This window comes from Thunnus albacares, chromosome 1 (assembly GCF_914725855.1).
Source record: "Thunnus albacares chromosome 1, fThuAlb1.1, whole genome shotgun sequence".
NCBI lineage: Eukaryota > Metazoa > Chordata > Actinopteri > Scombriformes > Scombridae > Thunnus > Thunnus albacares.
In genome coordinates, this window is record NC_058106.1 from 34,938,175 (window position 1) to 34,961,051 (window position 22,877).

The following is a 22,877-nucleotide window of genomic DNA, read 5'->3' on the forward strand; positions in this document are numbered from 1 at the left end:
TTCAGGCCTCTAAAACCTCCAGGCTGTAAATCTGTTACAAGTGGTCACAACGAGACATTGCTTTATTTTGCTTTTGCTTTCTAAATCGTTTTATGAACCTTTTGCTACGGAAGGTAAAATTAAAAACACATTAAGACATCAACCACCCCTACCTAATGTCCATTACCTTCTTATTGACCTCTGACCTCCACCAGGCTCATAGAGGCAGGTTTAATTGTATAACACATTTCATTTTATAGTGCTTGACATAAAACATACAGGGCATCAAGACAAAATGTAAAAGAAACACATAATAAAAAGACACATTTAAATACAATTAAAAAGAGTTAAATAGAAAATAAGCTGAAATAGAATAAGAGACATAAAAACAAAGACAATAGAAGCAGTCGCAGTACGAGATATGAATCAAAATCCTTGGATTTGATTTAATAAAAGGCCGCGGCGAACAGTAAAGTCTTCAGTCTTTATTTAAAAGACCCGAGAGTTGCAGTTTTCTGGGAGTTTGTTCCAGATAATGTGAAGCATAAAAACTGAACGCTGCTGCTTCTCCAGGTTTAGTTTTAACTCTGAGGACAGAAAGCAGACCAGACCCCCAGACCACCTGAGAAGTCTGGACGGTTCATAACGTAGCAGCAGATCAGAAACCATTCACTGCATCATAAACCAGACAGAAAAACTACAAATGAGTTCAACAATAATAATAATAACAATAGCAGAACTAATGGCAGAAGTAATAATTTATCCAAAAATACAAACAAACACATATATGGTGCAAATATGCAGATATAATATAGAAAATGTAAATACCAGATAAAATTCATATCAGATTTTGAGGCAAAACTGTTCACTTTAATGCACATAAGTACATTTTGATGCTCATACATATTGGATATAACTGCATAAAGTACAAATACACACTACTGAAGAGTAGACAGACCCAAAATATAATATAGATAATGATATACTGTATATAACAAAGACATAATGAGCTGACAGTTTACTCGAGTGATGTCATTGCGAGTACAAATTGAAGGTATTTATACTTTACTTGCTTATTTCCATTCTGAAAATCTTTCAATTTTCTCTGCAACTGCATTTCAGATGTAAATATTGTACATTTATCTGACGCTACCTGTTACATCACAGACCAGATTTCACACACAAAAACATAATTTACTCATTTAAATGATGCATTTTTATAGATGAAAGCACCTCATGATACATAAAGTAGTTTAATTATGCTCCACTACATTATAATACTCTTTAAACATTAAATGTAACAATAATTTACACACAATGTCTCTATAAGTTCATTTATTTTTGGATAATTATGTACATTCTGCTGCTAATATCTGTAAATGTACTTAATATTTTGAATGAAGGAATTTTACTGGTAATTCAGTCATTTTTATATTGTACTTTTTCGTGTGAACCTTACAGTACGTCCACTTCTAGACATCATTTAATTACTTATTATTAGTTACATCCTGTGTTTGATAAGTCAGAATATCTGCTGTAAGAAGGGTTTGTTATTGAAAGAGAAAGATAATAGCAAGTTGCATGTTTCTGTTACATTTTAATAAACCTTAACACTTTTTTCAGGTTTATAAATTCTCTGGTTGATTCTCTTTTATATGAAATTGATGCCAGATGTGCGTATGAGGGCGGAAAAGGTGAAGAAGTCATATAGTTTTTCTTTTGCCTGAAGGTTAGTGCATATATGGATATATATGTGGATTGTGTTGCCAGTTTTTAGCATTTTTAAGTATTTTTATCATCTCATAGCTTCTAAAGAATTTGTTTAATATGTTTGTGTGACCTAAAGTCAAATCACCACAAGATTCTTTTACTGCAGCAGTTAATTTAAAGGATAAAAACTTTCTTGCTTTCTTTTTTGTTGGATATTTTCACCTCTTTGGGACTTTAATTCTCAGTTTTATTTTTGTACACTCATGTAAGTATAGTCTGTTATGCATATTTTACAGTAAAGTGTCGTCCCAACATACACGTCATAGTGAACGGGACTGTACAGCAGCAGCATTGTGGCAAATTTTCTTCTTGGACAGTAAAGTCTTATCTTAACCTGAAATTATCTTTCAGTAGGTTTGGTTAAGTTTACGTTTGTATCACCACTTGCAGAAGCTGGATGTTTCACGTTCATCCTTTACTTTTAGATACTGTATCTGTTTTGACTTTTTGTTAGCAACAAATTGCTAACTAGTTTTCATGCACTCACACCAATTTTACACATATTTGTGTATTTCTTTTCACCTAAACACAAATATAATAATAATAAACTTGATTTGAGCATCTTCCATTTATGAAACGCAGCTCAAGGTCCTTCACATAATTGCATAAAAACATTTAAAGGACAGGTTCATAATTTTTCAAGTGAGTCAGGTGTCCATATGAACAGTGAAAGAGGTTTTCCTCGCTGTAATCATTCCTCCTGTTCATACTGGATATTAAAAGATCCCCTTCAAATGTGCTTTCAATGTAAGTGATGGAGGCCAAAATCCACAGAGTGTCCACACAGTCATTTAAAAGTTGATGTGAAGCTTATATGAGGCTTCAGCAGTCTGAATTAGTCATATCAAGTGGATATCTGACACGTTTACAGTCTTTTTAGCATCAAATTCCCTCTTTGTGTTTCCCTGTTGAGCTGCGGTGGAACTATAGTAACAAAAAGAGGAACTTTGGCACTAAAAAGACTGTAACGTTGAAAGATATCTACTTGATTTGACTCATTTGGACGCTGAAGCTTCATATTAGCTTCAGATAAACTTGACTGTGGATTTTGTCCCCCATCACTTACATTGGAAGTGAACAACCAACATAACTTACTCTGTAACTAGAGGACAATGTGAGAACAGTTTGTTTCAATTTTTGTTGCCTCAAAACATGGAAGAACAAACCAAATATACTACACAGTTTGCCATCAGAAGAGCATATGAACCATATATATGCGTTCTGATTCATACCTCATGTTTAATCCTTAGCTATATTTATATTAGCTGTAGCTATATATTTATTTCCTGGGATGAAAGGCGGCCGTGCACAGAGCTGAAAAAAGGATAAGCTTGCAACTTGAGGAGCCGTAATGCCTGACGAAAACAAAACGCCAGGGAGAAGACTTTCAACATTTTAATGACTTTGAAATTGTCAACATGTGTTTACACACAAGTGAGCGACATCTTTGTTGGGTGAATTCTGTCAGAGCCAAGATGCCATAAACGAGTGTCAAGTGATGAAGTTTACTGGTGAGGTCTTCAGAGGCCGACAGTATCCATGACAACACGCTGTCCCCTGGACCTTTGTTCCAAAGTAAACACACAGATGTACCCCCTAATTATTTTAAGTACCCCAAAATGAAAAAGGAGCAATGTATTTTGCCTGTTTGTTGGTAATAAGGTAATTTTGAAATAAAATTTATTAAGTTCTGCAGAAATCATCACTCCATCTTCCCTGAAACATCCAGATTTTTGCTCAGTTTTATGGTTGTTCTGTACCCTATAATAACACAACGGGTACCTAGTAGGGGAGACCAGGGACAGTTGTAATATATAAATAATAATAATATAAATAATTTGTAAGTTCCTAAATTGTTACCCCCTTATTCCATAACTTCACATCTTGTTCCCCTCTACCTATATATATGATAAAATAAAACATTTCTGTGAGATTTGATAAATTAGGCACGATTATACAAATTTAAACAGTCTCCTTAACAGCAAGATTAAAAAGAAAGGTCTTAAGAAGTGGATGTTTAGTGTTTTTTTGGATGAATTATAAACTGATATCTTGTTGTGTCTGCAGACTGTATTAAATCAGGACTTGCAGTGAAGATGATGTTTCCTGCAGATCTGCATCTTCAGGGTCCATGTGGGAGTCAAAGGGGATGTAGCCCCGCCCTCCCCGGTGCCTCTCAGCCAATAGGAACTCTCCCTGGATTATCCTGCTGTTATAAAGGCAGGGGATGCTGAGGCTGCGAGAGAAGCGCCCACTACAACTAAAAAAAAACACCACTGAGCCAACAAAGCAAACTGTGGGCAAGACGCACTGATCCAACAGGTGCTCAGCAGAGGAAACTGAAGGTAAAGAAAGAAAATAAAAAGAAAAGTGATGGAGCACTCCAAACAGACACAGTACAGTTCAAACGAGAAGAAAGAGTCCGGGGACAGCAGCTCGGTGCTCAACGGACACTTTGACGGGATGGTGAAGCGGTCACCCGGCGGCACCGGGCGCACAGCCGGTCCCCAGACTCCGGGCGCGGAGTCCGGCTCGCACCGGTCGGCGGCTTCGGTGATGGAGAGCTGGAAGGAGGAGCGCACCAGGAGCGTGGAGGACAACGAGATGAGCCTGCCGTCCCTTGCCGCAGCCTACACCACCATCCTACGGGGGCTCGGAGAAGACCCGCAGCGGCAGGGACTCCTCAAAACCCCCTGGAGGGCCGCCACCGCCATGCAGTTCTTCACCAAGGGCTACCAGGAGAAAATTATCGGTGAGTTTTAAATCCACAAAGCCGCTCAGAGGCGGTTGGGATTTGTCCTGCTGCGGTCAACAGGTGGCAAGTCTGACAGAGAGGAGAGTAAACACCTCCCAAAATTCACTGTAGCTTCCTCATCTTTTTAAAATTTTTTGCAGAAAAGAGTTGATGCACTTTTTAAAATCTGATGTGTGGATGAAAATTCAGACTTTTAAATAACCAGAGGGTAACTTTAAACTGCTTTTATTAAGTGGGAATCATTTGTTTACACTGGTGATCATGACACACTGATAGAAAGTTTAATTATATATGTATGTTAATGGGGTGGACAAAATATTAGGAACACTACAAGCTCAATAATGAACATAAAGTAGAATTATCACCTTTCTGATAATATAAGAAAAACTGAAAGTGTATAAGCTTCATTAAAGTGGGACTTAAGGCAGAGCTGTTGCATTAGATTGCACAGGTGTTCCTAATAAAGTGCTCAGTGAGTATATGATGTAACATCTATTCTGTATCTGCTTGTTTCGAAGCTTTGCTGAAGCTGCAGTTTGCTCATAATGAATGAAATATTTAAATATTATCCCTCCCCTAGATACACTGTGTACTTTTTAAGAAGCATTTTTCCAAAATTCAGCCAGACATGTTTCATTTTTATTGGAGATGTTCACTGAGTTTGAGCTGTAGATGGATCCGGCAGAGTTTAAAATGAATCGACTGTTACTTTGATCATCGTTTTAGTCATTTATTAAGCAAACATGCCACACATCTGCTGGTTGCAGCTTCTCAAATGTGATGATTTAAAGCTCTTGTGTGTCGTACATGATAGTAAACTGAATTTCTCTGGATTTGAGACTGTTGATCAGACAAAACATGACATTTGAAGACGTCACCCAGCAGACGTTTTTCACAAGTTTCTGACATTTTATAGACAAACCGGTTAATCGAGAAAATAATCTGCAATCCTCATTTAAAAATGCCAAAAACTCAACATTCATCAAAGTGAAAAAACAGGGTTTTCATGTCATCGTGTGTCATGTGCTGTGTTGCACAATTTCATTTTGGGAGCTTTACTCGGGCAGATCTAACCGGCCTGTGAAACCTGTCGGAAAGCTGTTTTAAGGCGAAGGTCAGATAGATGATTGAGACTAATGTGCCCAATAAAGAGCCGAGTCAGACTCCACAGCTGGCAGAACCTGCTCTGCTGGTGCTCCCATGTCACTCCCAGAGAGGGGCTGCAGAGTATCATGCAGGCGGGCGGGCAGGGTGGGGTGGGGTGGGGTGGGGTTGGGTGGGGGTAGGTGTTGGGAGCACCTGGAGACGGGTTGAAACGCTGTGTCAGGTCCACATGTGCCGGTTTCTCCACGCTACGACGCGTCGGAGTGGCTGGAGCCGGGGATCTGCCCCTCTTCTCTGCATCTGCCTCCTATAGAAGCCCATCTGGAGGTAGTTTGGCTGCAGTGGGGGTTGTTTTGCGTGTTATGAAGCTGTAACGCAAAAGGAAAGAATGCAGCCGAGTCAGAGAGAAAAATGTGAGTGGACCCAGCGAGGAGAGAGATTCATGTGTGATCCTGAAAAGGCTCCTCTTGACCTGAACACCGGATCCCACATGAAGCTCGTCTCATCTCTGGACAATCAGAGGATGGACAGTGGTAAAGATAGTGATGGCACACATGTGTGTTGCCCCTCAGGCGGCGGCGGTGCTGTGGCTGTATGCTGATTGGCTGCTACAGGAGCCTCCCCTTTGACTTGTTGGAAAGCAGAGAACACACACACACACACACACACACACACACACACACACACACACACACACACACACACACACACACACACACACATGTAGGTTCAGACTGCAGCTTGGAACAGATTGCTGGATGTTTGTAAAGAGTTACTGCATTTTGAGAGAAGTGTCACACTGTTTGATTTGTGTGTGTGTGTGTGTGTGTGTGTGTGTGTGTGTGTGTGTGTGTGTGCAGGTCATGGGTTCAGCTTTCATCACAACATGAGCCTACAATCCTCTTGTTGACGAGCACATGACCAACAAAACTGTAGTGAGGAAAAGTTATGCAGAGATTAAACAGAAGCTCAGAGCCTGTAACGTTACAGAAGGCCTGTTATAGTAAACGTAGTTATTCTGTTTAGTATAAAAACTTTTGTTTTTAATGGATAAAAATGGATTCCAGCTTCTTAAATGTGAATATTTTCTGGTGTCTTTAGTCTTCAGTGACAGTAAACTGAGTATCTTTGTGTTGTGTTGAGAGATGAGAACTCAGGCAACACTTGTAGTATGAAGAACAACGTGTGGTCTTCATCAGGGTCATCATAAAACACATTACAAACAACATTTAATTTAAATAAAGTAAGTTTGGTATGAAAAAAGGTAAAAAAAAAGTTAAAAAAAAATATAAAAGACAACCAATCATATACATCCAGACACATATCAGCCAATGTTGTGGACTGTTGGACACAGCAAGACATTTGAAGACGTCATCTTGGGCTTTTGGGAAACAGTGATCTACATGTTTCACCATTTTCTGACATTTTATGGACAAAACAACTAATTGATGAATCCAGAAAATAATCAGATTAATTATTGAGAAGTCTGCTAGTCTATAAAATATCAGAAAATAGTGACAAATGAATGCAAGTTGATGTTTTTCTTGTTTTACCAACAGTCGAAACCCTGAATGTTTTCAGTTTACCTTCACAGGAAACAGAAAAGCTGTAAATCTCTGCATTTGAGAAGCTGGAACCAATAAGTTCTTGTAATTTTTTTGCTCGAAATGATTAATTGTTGATGGATGTTTTGTTGATCAGTTACTCTATTAATCAACTAATTGTTGCAGCTTTAATCTGAATTAATTTATTGGTATTTAAACGTTAAAACTAGTTGAAATTAGATGGAAACAACCATTAATTTAAAGACATAGAAAGCACTTAGAGAGGGATGGAAACTGTTCAAACATGTTTTTAATGTGTAGAGACAAAAAGAAGACAAAGTTTAATAGTCCAAATAGTCTCACACTCACTGCAGCACGTTTATCTGCTCTGTTGATTTCTTTTCAAATCTTTTATGTTTTCAGCTAAAAAAGTGTCTTTTCCTCACATCTGCACTGCTCAATGTCCAGTTCCTCCTCATAAGACCTTCGTCTCCACCTGTTCAGACGAACAGATTAGACTCAACTTTATTGTCAATGTACAAGAACAAGTACTTAACAACGAGATGCAGTTGGCATCTAACCTGTAATTTAGGCATAAAGTGCAGCATTACAGTAAAGGAGAAGTGTGCAGATTGAGGTTTTAGTTATAAGTCTCTACAATATATGTATGAATGTGTTATATATGTACAGGTTATTCAATAAATAGTGTTGAATGCTGGTGTATGAAATATGAATATATATACAGGTTATAAATGAACAGTATTAATAGCTGTGCTTTAAATAACGTGTAAGATATGAATAGACAGTATATACAGGTTGTAAATGAACAGTTAGTGCTAATGTATTTAAATAAATACAACATACAATACGCATATAAAACAAATACATGAAAAAACAACAATGATAATCACCATCATATCAAAGAAAAACTTGGCAATTACAAGCTCATATCATAATGTTAATGCACGACATTCACCGACATGTTGTATCCACATGTGTTTGTGATGTTTAAATGCCAGAACGCCTCATTTATAACACAAATAACAGATGTTATGAAATAATTCAGCAAATAATATGAAAACTATTGCTCCTAAGTTTGTTAAAACCTTTAAAATCTTCAGACACAAGATAAGTCAGAGTGTATATCACAGCTATTTTAATTGCCTTATTGTTGAAAGGTGTAAACTTTGCCTGCATTTGAGCACAAATTGAACGTATTAAAAATATTTTTCCACTTTTCCTGTTTTGAAAATGGGATTCTTGAAATATTGTTTCACTTAGATTCTCTGATTCCTGCTTTTCATATTTTGAGGATGTGATGCTTTTCTTTGTCTTTGGACTATTGCTCAAACAAAATAAGACATTTGATGGCATCACTGTTGGCTTTAGGACATTGTGACGGACATTTTCATGATTTTCTGACATTTTATAGACCAACCAGTTAATCAATTAATCAATAAATAATTATAGATTGATTAATAAAAATGAAGGAGTCTAACAGAGGAGACTCTGTAACATAAACTGCAGTGAAGAAAGTGAATGAAAGTTAAAGATATTTATTTGTAAAAGTCTGTAAAACTGAAACTATGAAGCTCATGCAGATATGAGGTTTAATGTGACTTTTATTAAAATGACGTGTGACATGAGAGAAGTTACTTCAACTTTATTGATCCCAAGCAGGAAAAATCTGCACTGAGAGTCCATGTAGAGTGACTCCTGTAGACGCGTCACAGCTGGACTTTGCTCTGATTGGCTGCGTCCCATCACGCCAGCGTTTCACTCGGCAGGTTTACCTCGTTTCAGATGAAAGAGCAGCTGCTTTCAGCCAATCATGGTGCCAAATTTGAAACATGAGATCATTTCCTCTCCTGTTAATTATGACACATTTTACTTGCCGCCGACGCACGAACATGCAGAACTTGTGCAAACACAATACATTACAATACATATTACAGTACCGGAGAGAATTCTAACAATGCTAAATTGATCCAAGATTGACCAAAAATGATCCATTAACCTCTAAACTTCACCCTGCAGTCAGCGGTGCTCCCTTGTTTCTGGGACTTTGAATCAGGAGAGTTTCTTTCCCATCAAAGTGTTGTCAGCTGAAGTAAAAAGGGTAAACTGTACAGATTGTTAATCTTCAAAGATCCTTCAAGGCAAAATTGAGATTTTGAGCTGTAAAAAACGGCAATGGCAGCCTGATGTGACTCCACCAACATCTCCACACTAATGAATCTTCAGAGATGTGGAACTCATGTGCATAAATGTAGAAAAATCACCAGAGCTTGTTATTTTTGATATATTTGTAGTCACCAAGTTAATACGTGTGATCTGGGAACATGTCGCCATCATTACAGCAAAGGTTGACAGTGCAGAAACACTGCAACAAGTTGTCAGATGATCAGACGTGATGTAAACAAGAAGTTTAGGCAGATTGTCTAAATGATGTTATTTAAAAGTAAAACTGAAGGCGAGCTCAACCAACATGTCAGTAATAATTTCTCTTCTACGGTAAATAAAGTACGTTAAAGTTGAACCAGGAAGTCGGTCTGTGAACTGTTGTGATGGATGTTTAAGTTAGACAGTTTTGGTTATAATTAAATCGTTCCCTAATTTTCTCCACCAGATAAATTTGGCAAACCTGAATGTTTGTGTGTAAAACCTTTCTGATTGTCTGACTGCTCGTGTTTCTCAAACGAGAGAGAAACCAGACAGCAGGTCATAATGTCGCCCCCACAAATGACTTATAGTTACGTTGGAGTGACAGACGCCATCTAGTGGCCGCAGTAGCTCTGACCTGCAGCGATGGCGGTGCAGTTCATATGACGTCGATAGATATACGTCGAGGTGGACGGTGGTTATAACCCAACACTTCCTCCTTCCTGTTTCCAACCGCGAGTCAAGACAATTCTGAGTGATCTGGGAAATAAACAACTTGTTATAAATTCTGCTCAAAATATAAACTGTATGTTTCTGTGTGCGTGTGAAGGCCGGATGTACAGCGGTGACTCACAAATACACGCCCAGGGTTAGGACTAAGTATAGGAGCTGCATGTGTGTGTGTCTGTCTGATGTGTGTGTGTGTGTGTGTGTGTGCACTTCACACACACACACACACACATACACACACACATCTGGCTGTCTGAACGATAAATGAACTTTGTTTATTTAGTCATTCACTCCACCGTTTCCTGCTTCATTCAGAACGTGTCAACATGTGGCCTCTTCACTCTATGACTCACACACACACACACACACACACACACACACAAGGCGGTGCTATTGAATGTAATTGCTGATGATGAGTAACACTGTCATTACCTGATACCCGGCTCGTTTCTGTCACCCAGGGCGTCTGAACCGACAGTCCTCACCAGCTGCCCTTTATTTAGTTAAGGTTGACTTAACGATATTTTCCTTCAAGGTGCGTGTGTGTGTGTGTGTGTGTGTGTGATGCATGTATCACTGTAATTGGTGGTGATAGAAGCTGTAATGAGAAAGGTGGGCAGAGTCTCAGACATGTTGTGCACTTCAAACGTCCCTAAAAGATAATTATGGTTTACAACAAGTTTCGTCATCGTTTCTATCGATAATAATGATATAATACAAAAGTTAGTTGTTGAGATCACTGTGAACACTGTAAACAAACCTTTTTTTCTTTCTCTTTCCTTTATTTAACCAGATAAAAAGTCTAAGACTAAGATTAAAATCTCTTTTTCGAGAGAGACGTCTGGCCGAGAGAGCAGCTGAAACATTATTATATCGTTAAATACAAACAACATAAACAGACAAATACAACATTCACACACTAACAAAGACTGAGCACAATATCCAGTTAATACAAGATTATAGCTTTAACTTTGTTGTTGATTAGAAAACTCTTAAAACAGGATTACCACTTTATTACAGTGTCAACCTGAAGGCAAGGTTCATCCTGGATCAGTTTTTCTTGTTTGTGGGTCAATAAGGTCTAAAGTGTGTCCAGGAGCTGGTTGCAGTTAAACTGTGCTGTAGATCCAAACAAATAGACTTTCAGATAGATGAGACTCTGTAGAATTTGAACATTTCTAACATGTGTTCCCAACAGTAAATGTATCAAAAAAGACACTGTGACAGACAGCAGTTTTGCTCTTAGTCCCTCAAACCTCAGACCTGATGCAGTTGTTCCTGAAGTGACCTTTTGAAGAGGTCGGTGTGCTGCAAGATTGGTTCAATTCCATTTTTTATCCACGTAAGCAGCACGGCTGTAGGGAGGATCAATGTCCGCTCGGTCCACCGCTTTGATCCAGACTGAAATATCTCAACGACTTGGATGGATTGCAATGAAATTTTGTGCAGACACTCAATGATTCCCAGACTTTGAGCCTCATGCAAGAACACTCTCTGACTTTTTTCTAGGCTGTTTGTTCCAAGTCAGATTCAACAAACTCTTTTAAAGGAAAAGGCTGCAATTTCTATATTTCTCTTAATGTCAACAAATCTCATGTGCAGCCAAACCATCAATGAACTGATCTATTAACAAGTATTGTGTTCGTATCCAGAGCCTGATATATCTTGTACCTCTGTGCTGTAGACCTCCGTTGTTGTCCAAGAACTATTAAAAACATGTCAGTGAGCCACATCACTGCACTGGTGGAGGTGGAGGTGATGGAGGGCTACAGATATCAGGGTGTTCAACAGGAAGTGACAGAGCAGACTCTACTTCTCGAGGACGTTTAGGTCCTTCAGTGTGTGCAGCGAGATGTTGCATATCTTCTACCAGCCTGTTGTAGTAAGTGCACTTTTCTTTGCAGCCATCTGTTGGGGCATCAGCATCAGAAACTGAACAAACTGATAAAGAAAGCAGACTCAGTGCTGTGATGGAGCCTCTAGAGCTGGTTGTGGAGAGAAAGATGTTGCTCAACATAATGGACAAAACTACACAACCGTCTGGTCTTTAGTCAGAGGCTCCTTCAGCTCAGCTGCATTAAAGAGCATTAAAAACCTGTAAAAACCATCCACCTCTGTACCGAGAGCAGAGACTCCTCCACAGAGTTGCACATTAATAGCAATATCTTGCCTTAAAGCTATTCTACTTCTTTATTCTACCTTTTTATTTATTATAGTACTTTTTGTATACATATATATTTTTTGGTAGTTCACACCTCATTGTGTGTTTTTGGGGATAAATGAAGTTCTCCATCTATCTTAAATGCTGCATTTAGGAACGTGTGAGATGATAGTTAATTTATCGGCTGCCGACATGTTATCACTAATGTCTCCAGCTGCACAGCAGTCAGGAACAGCAACTATCAGAACAATCAATGGAAAGATTTATGACACTAAATGGACTCAAAATTAATACTTTATATCTTAGCGCTCAGTACGGTCTGAGGCCTGAACCTGATCTGTCCAAAAATCAAATCTTCACTGGTTTCTCGTTCAGAGGACAAACTGTAAAATGCAACAACAGTCCCGAATGAGATCAAATAACATCTGAAAATAAAACACTCATGTTTGTGTTTCATGATGAAGAGCGACATCATCACTCGAACTGTGTTAGACAACAAACATGTGGAAAAGAGTCTAAAAGAACCTGTTTATCTTCTCAAACTCAGGCTTCATGCGACCTTGTTTACACACATTCATACAAGACGCAGCAGAGACTGAAGCAACAAGTCAGTCTGTTCCCTTTTGGCTCGTTGACCCTCCCCCTCCCCTCCTCTTCCTCCCCCCTCCTCTCTCTCTAACAGATAGCCAGTCAGGAAATTAAAAAGTGCGGCAGTAAGAGCGAGAGGCGTCTGCGTCGTCACAAACAGATAAAGCGGTTTATTGAACCCCCGGCAACAGAAAAATGCAATAAAGCAACAACAGGAAGCAGCGTATGGAAGCAGAGCTATAATTAGATGCTGGTGTTTGCCAGAGAGAAACACCGGAGTGGACGATGAGGAGAGAGATAGGCCCGAGGTGAGACAGACGCCCGGCGCTGCGTCCTCTGACACGGCTGCTTCGGTTTCTGTCTGTCTGTCTGCTGGAGTGAAGAAGAAAGTGATGCAGAGAGCTTCCTGTGCACATCAAAATCAAATCATATCAAAATAAAAATACAGAAAGGACAAATACAGAGCTGGACATCAGAAAATGACATAAAAAGAGCATAAACAGTAAAACAACTCAAACAATTAACTTCCTAAATTAAGTAATCTGTAAAAAATGACAGAAATGTGAGTAACCGGATTAAAAATAGATTAATATTCATGAAATTAATGGGTAAATTAATCCATAAAACTAAAAACATGATGTAAATCCTTAAAGAAACCGGTGGAGGAAATGAGTTAATGAATCTTTAAAGTCTTTAAATAAAAAAACTTCTTCCAGTTTTTCTACAATGAGACGTTTAGATTTTTATATTTAAGTTTCTCTGTTTTTCCTCCGCAGACGTGCTGAACGACGCCATCTTCGACGAGGACCACGACGAGATGGTGATCGTCAAAGACATCGACATGTTCTCCATGTGCGAACATCACCTGGTGCCCATCTTCGGCAGGGTGAGAGCTGCACACACACACACACACACACACACACACACACACCAGCCTGGTTTTCCAGAGAGCCGGATTAACAAACTCCGAGTTGATGAACGCTGAAATGGGAAACTTGTTGTTTCCAGATCAGCTGATCAGAATCAGATCAATCAACTCTATAGTTAAAGATTTAAAACATATAAAGATCAAAGACACAGAGACGTGACTGTAAGAATCTGATCCAGTAATAATGAGTTTGGTGATTTGCTCTTGAAAAGGCTTTGATTTTAAAAATCTACACACTGCAGCTGCACCACAATCCTGCTCACTTATGTTATTATTATATTATATATATTATATTAGCATGTAATCTCCAGTGTTATAGGATTGATGTTCCATCAGTGTAACCGATCACATCATGAGTGAAAGAGATAATTATTCATTGATTCTCCGTGTCTGAAGCTTCATTCTTTACATCTAAGATCAGACATTATGTGCAATAAACTGTCTTGTGTGCAGAGTCTCAGTGTTATAACAGAATAACATGCACAGGTTTGATTCTGGCTGAATTCACACTGTGTAATATTTGACCTTGAGGGCAAAAACTGCTGTTTTGAAAGAAAGAAATGACTGATGAGCATAAAAATGGAAACTTTAGAAAGTCCTTAAGTAACTAAACTAATATGAATAAAACAGTGTGTCTGGCTCTGTAAGAGGGAGGAGACAGAGAGAAACTCAGGGTTTGTTGAAGTAAACCTGCCAGTGAGCAGGTTAGCTTCACTGAGTCAGTTGCCATGGTAACCGATGCACAGTTTAAGTTAGCTCTCTTTCTGGAAGTGAAAACTCAGAGTTTTCACTAATCCTGCTTTGTGAAACAGGGCCGAGGTATCTCAGTATCAGTATATCAGTATATACTCGGTATCAACAGTGATGTCGCCTGATTGCAGGAGAAAACAGAAACTTCAATTTTCTGTCAGGAATCAGGGATTTTGAGAAAAATAAAAGCAATGAACTGGAACATGATGATAGAAATTGCAGACATAATGTATATTGTGTCATGTGGTTCCAGTCAAAGGTAAAGAGAAAGGTGAGGTCAGTGGAAAATGGCAGCAGAAAGTCTAAGTCTAAGAAACACAGTCAGCAGTTCATCCTCTGCTGGTGGAAAAAAACATTATTCAAATTTGTAGATCCTATCGTATGAACCCTCAAACTAATGTGAACGTTTTTTTAAAAGCCCGCTAGTCTGAAGGTGTTCATACTGTCCAACACTTTGGTTCAGATCAGATTTCTACTGGTCAGATCGTTCTGTGCTGTTAATATTCGTGACCTCCTGACCTTTCCTCCAGCACCATCATCACTCCAAAACCTTTACTATGACTCAGGAAATATCATGTAGATTGCTCTAAAATGATTATAATGATATATTTCGATGGATGTAATGAACATCGCAGTGTGTAGAGCCAAAATTTTTGTTACTATACTTCCACCGCAGCTCAACAGGGAAACACAAAGAGGGAATTTGATGCTAAAAAGACTGTAAATGTGTCAGATATCCACTTGATATGACTAACTCAGACTGCTGAAGCCTCATATAAGCTTCACATCAACTTTTAAACACATTTTAACGTTGTGCATTTGCAACAAGTGCATCTGGAGGGGGATCTATGAACAGGAGGAATGATTACAGCTCTTTCACTGTTCATATGGACGCCTGACTGTTGTTTTAAGACACAGAACCCATCCTTTAAGACTATCATCAGATTTTCAGGTTGTAGCTTTAGAGCGTCCTGGTCTCTTTCAGATAAATAAAAGTATCAGATCAGATCAGATTCATCGGATCCTTGTTAGTTTGGGAATCACAGTTTTTTATCACTGCTGAACTGTTTTTTTAATATGTTACCTTTAAAAACATGTTAAATGTGTCAGCAACTGATATGTTTGATTTTTGACAATATTCTTCGAGTAGCCCTTGAACATTGATAACATCATACAAAAAAAAAAAAGGTCACAACTATTGGAACATGGAAACAGATGTGTATCTAGAGAGACATTCATCTGGAGGTTTAAAAAACAGACACAGAGAACATGAGAAACAATCAGATTAGTGAGATCTGTTTATCCTGTGTTTGTTTTTTTGTTGTCAGCCTCCTCCTCCTCCTCCTCCTCCTCCTCCTCCTCCTGGCCTGCGCCTTTGACATCATTACTCTCCGCTAAAACCTGATTGGCCACTTCCCCCTTTTCTCTTTCTCTTTCTTTTCTTTCTCTGCTTCTCTTATCCCTCCATCGTCGCCTGCAGGTGCATGTCGTTTAAGACAATAGGGGCTGGCAGCTGATCCTTTTCCACCGGTGTAAATGGGCTCTGATGACAGCAGTGAATCACACACACACACACACACACACACACACAATTACCACACCTCCCATGTTACTGTGTGTGTGTGTGGTGGTCGTCAGGTGGTTGTTTATGTCCCTAAACCTCCTCCCTCTCTTGGTCAACGTCAGCTGCAGCGTCGCCTCTTATCCAGCCTCTCTCATCTGTCTGTCTGTCTGTCGTGTCTCTGTGACTCATCACACGGAGAGAGACCGTCTCCTCCTCCTCCTCCTCCTCCTCTTCCTCCTCCTCCATTGTTGGTCAGATGGTGTGCAGGTAGCCGCCGGCTGCTTGATAAACTGTTTCGATGTTGATCAGACAACAGGCGTTTATTAAAGACTGTCAATTACTTTGCCATCAGCAGACAGAGTCGCTGTCATATCAGTTGCTGAGAGAGTTTCAGGAGAGGAAACTACTCGCAAAAAAAAACATCTGTCCTTTGGTCTCATATTCAGTCTTTAAAGGCGGCTTTACGGAGCTTTCAGGTCATTGTTTATCTGTCCAGCTGCAACTTTACTGTTCTGGTTCACTCTCAGCGCTCTCATAGTGTCGTTTTTAGAGAAAAAGCTGTAAAAAGCCGCTGTACACTACCTGCTCAGCAGCAAACAGCAAACAGACACAGTTAGCTGTAGACTAGCTGGTGAACATAGTGGAGCATTTAGCAGCTAAAGAGACAGATATTTCCCTCAGGAGCTAAAAGAGAGTGAATATTGGACTTAGATTCACCAGGTGGACAGAAACTCCAAATGAATGATCATGTTGCTCCGTAACTGCTGGATGTTTAAATAAGAAACTGTTTGCTAACAAGTTCAACAACATAAAAGGTGACGATATGTCATGTTATGGATAAAAAATCAGTTAATGCAGGTTTAAGATTTATTATTTCTTTGCTTGTAGCACCGTGTTGGACTGACTGGTGGTTTTGTCTTTAGATGGACGATGTTCAGACTTTAGTTTTTGGACCACTGAGCAGCAGCATCACAAGCTATGAACTCGACAAGTTTTCATCTTATAAAACAATATCAATGATTTTTCTATTTACTCATCCAGCACACACATTATCATTCATTTGAGGCTGTGTTTTTGGTCACCTGATGAATATAACTCCAATATTCACTCTCTTTTAGCTCTTCCTCAAATGTCTTCTTTTGTCCCGACCAACAGTCCACAACCCAAAGATGTTCAGTTTACTGTCATTGAAGAACAGAACAAAACATATTAACATTTAAGAAGCTGGAATAAGAAAACTTTGGACACTTTTTCTTTAAAAAATGACTCAAAACGATGAATCAATTATGAAAATAGTTAATTTTCTGTTGATCTATTGAAATCTTTGCAGCTCTAAAACTTCATTCTACAGTTTTTTTTACTAGTTGTTTTTGTGGCCACCTGCTGAATATAAGTCTAATATTCACTCTTCTTTAGCTCTTGTTTTGGTCTCCACCAGCTCCTCAGACAAACATCTGTCTCTTTAGCTGCTAAGTGCTCCACATGTTCTGACTGAACCAGACAGGAAATGTGTCATAAAACCAAAACAATTGAAAATAGGCTGAAAAGAGTAAATCTCAGTGGAAACCTTTTTCACATCAGGGATGTGCAGAAACCCCAGTATTTGTATTTGTATCTGTATTTGTTGAGGCAGCAAAAAAATATTTGTATTTGTATTAGAATAAAAGTGGAAAGAGGCTTAAAAACCCGTTTTTTTCCCAGATCATAGACGACTGTTCTGACTACTGAGCTACAACTTTACTCATCACCTCATTGCAGACAGACCTCTATATATATTTATATATATTTGTAAAAAAAAACCACTATTTGTGCTTTGCTGAATAATGTATTTGTATTCAGGCACACCCCTATTTCACAAACAACACACTACATGTTTGATTTAATGTGTAAAACCTTTATTAGTGGCTCTTTAAAGGTCAAATCTAAGAGGAAACCCCTCTCGTTCTAGATGATTTTCTGGTTTTAGGAAACTTTTCTGCTTTCCTGCAGTTACTCTCCAACCGTGATGATTCCTCTCATTCTTTAGTCTTATGTTTTTCTCGCTCTCTCTCGTCGTTCACAGCACGAAATAAGCGTGAGCAGATAAGTGAAAAAGCCGCCGTCACAGTCGGCCTGTTTGATGTCGATATATCAGGCCGCTGCAGCAGAGAGCGGAAGAAGAGAAGAAGAATTGGAGGAAAAAGGAGAAAAAGAGATCTTTGCACGCTTGTTGCCGCTGCCCTTTCTCTCGTCTTGTCAACAAATTGCGTTTGACATTTGAGTGGAGCTCGTGTGTGTGTGTGTGTGTGTGTGTGTGTGTGTGTGTGTGTGTGTGTGTAAGAGAATTAGAGCCTGCAGCCATCCACAGCACTGATTCCCCGGCCGATGACTCCGGCTCTTCCTCCTCTCGTCTGCCGCTCGTCCACCTGCTCGATCGGCTCTCATCTGCAGCTTTTGTCGTCCTCCTTTCGGCTTCGTCGGTCAAATCAAAGCCGACGTGTCTGATAAACTGTCAGTTACGTTACGGAAAAAACACCTGTTGTATTTATAAGTAAATGTTAGTTTATTTGTTAGTTAAGATTTATTTATTCATAAAATCTCACTGAGATCAAGATCTAGTTTGTGAGAGAGACGGTTCATTCACACAAAACAATCCTCACAGACACAAATATCAACTAAGAGTCTCCAACTTTAATCTGTGTTCTTGTTAATTTCAGTAGTTCCAGTTCAGTATAACAGCTGATAATCCAGATTAAAACATTTCAACTCACTAAACAAACTCCAGATTTGGTTCAGAGGAGGAAAACATGTGAAAAAAAGATGAGAAGAAGACGTCCCTCCTCCTCACAGATGAAACATTTTATGGATATTTGTTTAGTTTGTTGTGTTGTTATGATGTTTGTTTTGTTATTATGAAGCTAATCAGAGATGTGACAAAACAAAAATTAAAACTACAATTAGATTGGTTGGTTAATTGAAGTCTGGCAGGAAACTCTGCAGCCTGCAGACGCTGCTCTGAACGAGCATCACTCTCTCTCTCCTCATTTCATGTTTTTTCATTTGACACTGAGGCGACAACAACTGTGTTCTTCATACAATAATTTAAGGAGCCGCAAATGTAATAATTCATACTCTCAGTTTCATAATTTACACCCTCCTGCGTGCTCGCTCACTTACGGATCACTTGGATTTAATTTAAGGTTTTTATTTGGATCTCGGACTAAAATATGGATTTACTTATGAAATTCCTCAGGCTGACTGAATGTGTTTGGTGTTTCCCACAAGAGGAAAACACTTAAATCAAGAGCACGAATTATTAAATTGAGAGCACAACATTTTTTTTTATTTCTCTCTGTAGCCTCTCGCAGGCTGGAAGAACTGATAGTTGGTGAAAAGTAAAATTATGTCTTGTGTGTGTTGTAATTCTAACAGTAATAAAACGATTCAAATCATATTCAAAGAGCATAAAACATAAAATGCAACGTTACAACCAGCAGCTGGTGAAGTTATGAGTGTGCACTTGTATTTATTTTTGTTAGGTGTTGCTTTTTTTGCTTTTTGATGTGTTTGTTTTTGCAAAATTTGGCTTTAAAGAATAAAAAGACATTATTATCAGTCACACAGAGCTCCATCTAAAAGCTGCGTAATGAGACAGCTACAGGAAAGGTCACAAAGGTCACTAAATCATCAGTGGTCATCCTCTCGGACCATCTGGGACGTCACAGCAAATTTTATGGAATTTTTTCACCTAAATTAACATGTGAGAGGAATCAGCAGCAGGTTTCACAGCAGTCAGTGACGTTTTTAGGCCTGAAACATCTAATAGCTCTAATAATAAAAATACTCCACAACCTGTCAACATCTTCACTTGTATAAAATACTGAACATGTTTAATTTATTTTCCGGCTCTGTGCAGGTTCACATCGGTTACCTCCCCAACAAGCGAGTTCTGGGCCTCAGCAAGCTGGCCAGGTGAGGATGTTTACTTTAATATGATGGACTGTGTGTGTGTGTGTGTGTTAGTGTGTGTGTGTGTGTGTGTTAGTGTGTGTGTTGTTCTGGGGTAGTGTTTAATTGGCCATCTTAGGTGTGTGTGTGTGTGTTTGTGTGTGTGTGAGCTAGTGTGTATTTAAGCTGATTACTAAAACGTGCGTGTGTGTTTATGTGTGTACTAGTGTAGAATCTGATCCCGCTGACCCCAATACCTTTAGGCTTATCGTACTAACACCCCACACACTAACCCAGTACTACACACACACACTAACCCAGTACTACACACACACACACTAACCCAGTACTACACACACACACACACACACACACTAACCCAGTACTACACACACACACACACACACTAACCCAGTACTACACACACACACACTAACCCAGTACTACACACACACACACACACACACACACTAACCCAGTACTACACACACACACACACACTAACCCAGTACTACACACACACACACTAACCCAGTACTACACACACACACACACACTAACCCAGTAGTACACACACACACACACACACACACACACACACTAACCCAGTACTACACACACACACACACACACTAACCCAGTACTACACACACACACACACACACACTAACCCAGTACTACACACACACACACACACTAACCCAGTACTACACACACACACCCCACACACTTACCCAGTACTACACACACACACACACACACTAACCCAGTACTACACACACACACACACACACACACACACACTAACCCAGTACTACACACACACACACACACACACTAACCCAGTACTACACACACACACACACACACACACACACACACACTAACCCAGTACTACACACACACACACACACACACTAACCCAGTACTACACACACACACACACACACACACACACACACTAACCCAGTACTACACACACACACACACACACTAACCCAGTACTACACACACACACACACACATTGATGACAACAGCTAGTTAAGTCACATTTCTAAGACAAAATGAAACTTTTGAACCTGTAAAATGTGATTCTGAACGGATCTTTAAAGGGAAAATTCAGTTTGATACAACTTTTATCTTTATTTTTGTCAAATTAATCAAATTAGTAACTGAAATCATTTAAAGTTTAAACATCATTTAAAGTTCTTGTAAAGTGAATTCATAGATTTGTTTCTAAATAAATTTCACCATTTCTGTGTTCCTGATTTGTTGGGCGTGGCTAAAACGGCTATACTATGACGGCGTAATGGCGTGACCGGCATGACCCCGCCCCCCCTCCACTATATAAGAACGAGAGCGCCCTCACATCAGCGGTTATCCCGCTCAATTATGAGTTATTATTACCGTTTCTACTTCGACAGCGTACAGTTTGCTAGCCCCGAACACGCGTCCTCTCTGGATGCCACAATTTAAATAACAGCTTGTTATTTAAATTCCCAAAAAATGAGGAGATGAAGAAACAAAGTGGATTGATTTTGTGAAGAGTTACGTTGATGGAGAGCTGAGGATCATCAGAGACGACCGGGCTTCACGGATAAACCGAATAAGAAACAGACAGATGTTCATACAGGTTGTAAACAAACATCATGTTAGATAAACTTATGGAAGAGAAAATGAATTTATTATCCAAACATTCATCATTTTTCCTGTGCAATGAGAGCTTTTATAACCAACATCTCAGATGTGCTCAGACTGAAAACAGCCCTCCGATCCAGGAAGTCTGGAGTCGATCTGCGATTCTTCTGAAACGTTTCCGACGCGTCTGTTCTTCAGCGGCCTCCATTTTTCTTGTTTTGCAAACATATTGATACAATACACATCCGCAGCTTGTTTAGATTTGGTAACAGATGCTTCGTGGCCGTACTCGACGATGAAAACCCTTCATCGCCTCTAACTTTAGAGCATCTTCACTTTTATGTCTGTTAGAACCGGAGATCTGCAGACCTTCAGTACGACAGTGTTCGCTCCATGTCAGTATATGTCAAAAAGAGTGAGTTTGGTCACATTACATTCATCTTTCAAGATCATTTTTTTGAAACATGCAGCTTATCACATCACATCAGAGAGAACAGAAGGATATGATGATATACGTATGTGATGTAATGATGTTTTGGAGATGATTGTCGGTGCTTTTCAGAAGATTATTGACATGCAAAACATCTGCAGCGATTAGTCAAGCGACAGGAAGTTCATCTGCAACTATTTTGGCCGTTTTTAAAGGAAAAATGTCAAACATTTCCTTGTTGCATCCTTCTGAAATCTGAGGATTTGAAGCTTTTATGCGTCATCTATGATAATAAACTGAATATCTTTGGATTTTGGCCTGTTGATCAGACAAAACGAGGATGTTTTATTACTATTTCCATCTGCACTAACGTCTACAGCGAGATCTGAACTGCATCATCGTCATCTTTTTAAGCAGCATTTCTTCTTCCAGCGTCCTGTCTTTCCGTTACGTATGTAAAGTACATCCCGCCGCTCCTCCTGCAGCCCGTTTGGTCTTGTGACATTTTCTCGGAGGTGGAGGGGGGTCTTCAGTTGTCCAAAGCGGTTTTCCTCACAGAGAAGATCAGCAGGTCGAAGGGGAAAACCGGGTCGTTTCTGCTTATCGGTTCATTTTCCGTCTGTTGGCTCATCAGACGAGATAACGGCTGTAAAATGAGTTTGTTTGTTTTTTAGCTCGGTGTTTATTTTGATGCAGAATAAAATGTTTATTTTAATCTTTCCTTCTCTCTCCTCTCAGGATTGTTGAAATCTACAGCCGCAGACTACAAGGTACAAACAGATGTTTTATTTATTTTGATCTTCATGCTGTTCAGAGTTCAGTGTTTTCAGTGTTTTCAGTGAACCG

At 39.3% G+C, this 22,877-nt stretch overlaps 1 protein-coding gene across 1 annotated transcript in view; it reads left to right on the top strand.

Moving 5' to 3' along the window:
• Positions 1-3,600: 3,600 nt before the first annotated feature.
• Positions 3,601-22,877, top strand: part of gch1 (GTP cyclohydrolase 1) — a 22,924-nt gene continuing 3,647 nt past the window's right edge. The window contains exons 1-4 of the mRNA XM_044356101.1: positions 3,601-4,501; positions 13,570-13,679; positions 19,931-19,986; positions 22,770-22,801. Of these exons, the coding sequence (XP_044212036.1) occupies positions 4,123-4,501; positions 13,570-13,679; positions 19,931-19,986; positions 22,770-22,801 (577 nt within the window). The 5' untranslated portion in view covers positions 3,601-4,122. The remainder of the gene's footprint in view (positions 4,502-13,569; positions 13,680-19,930; positions 19,987-22,769; positions 22,802-22,877) is intronic.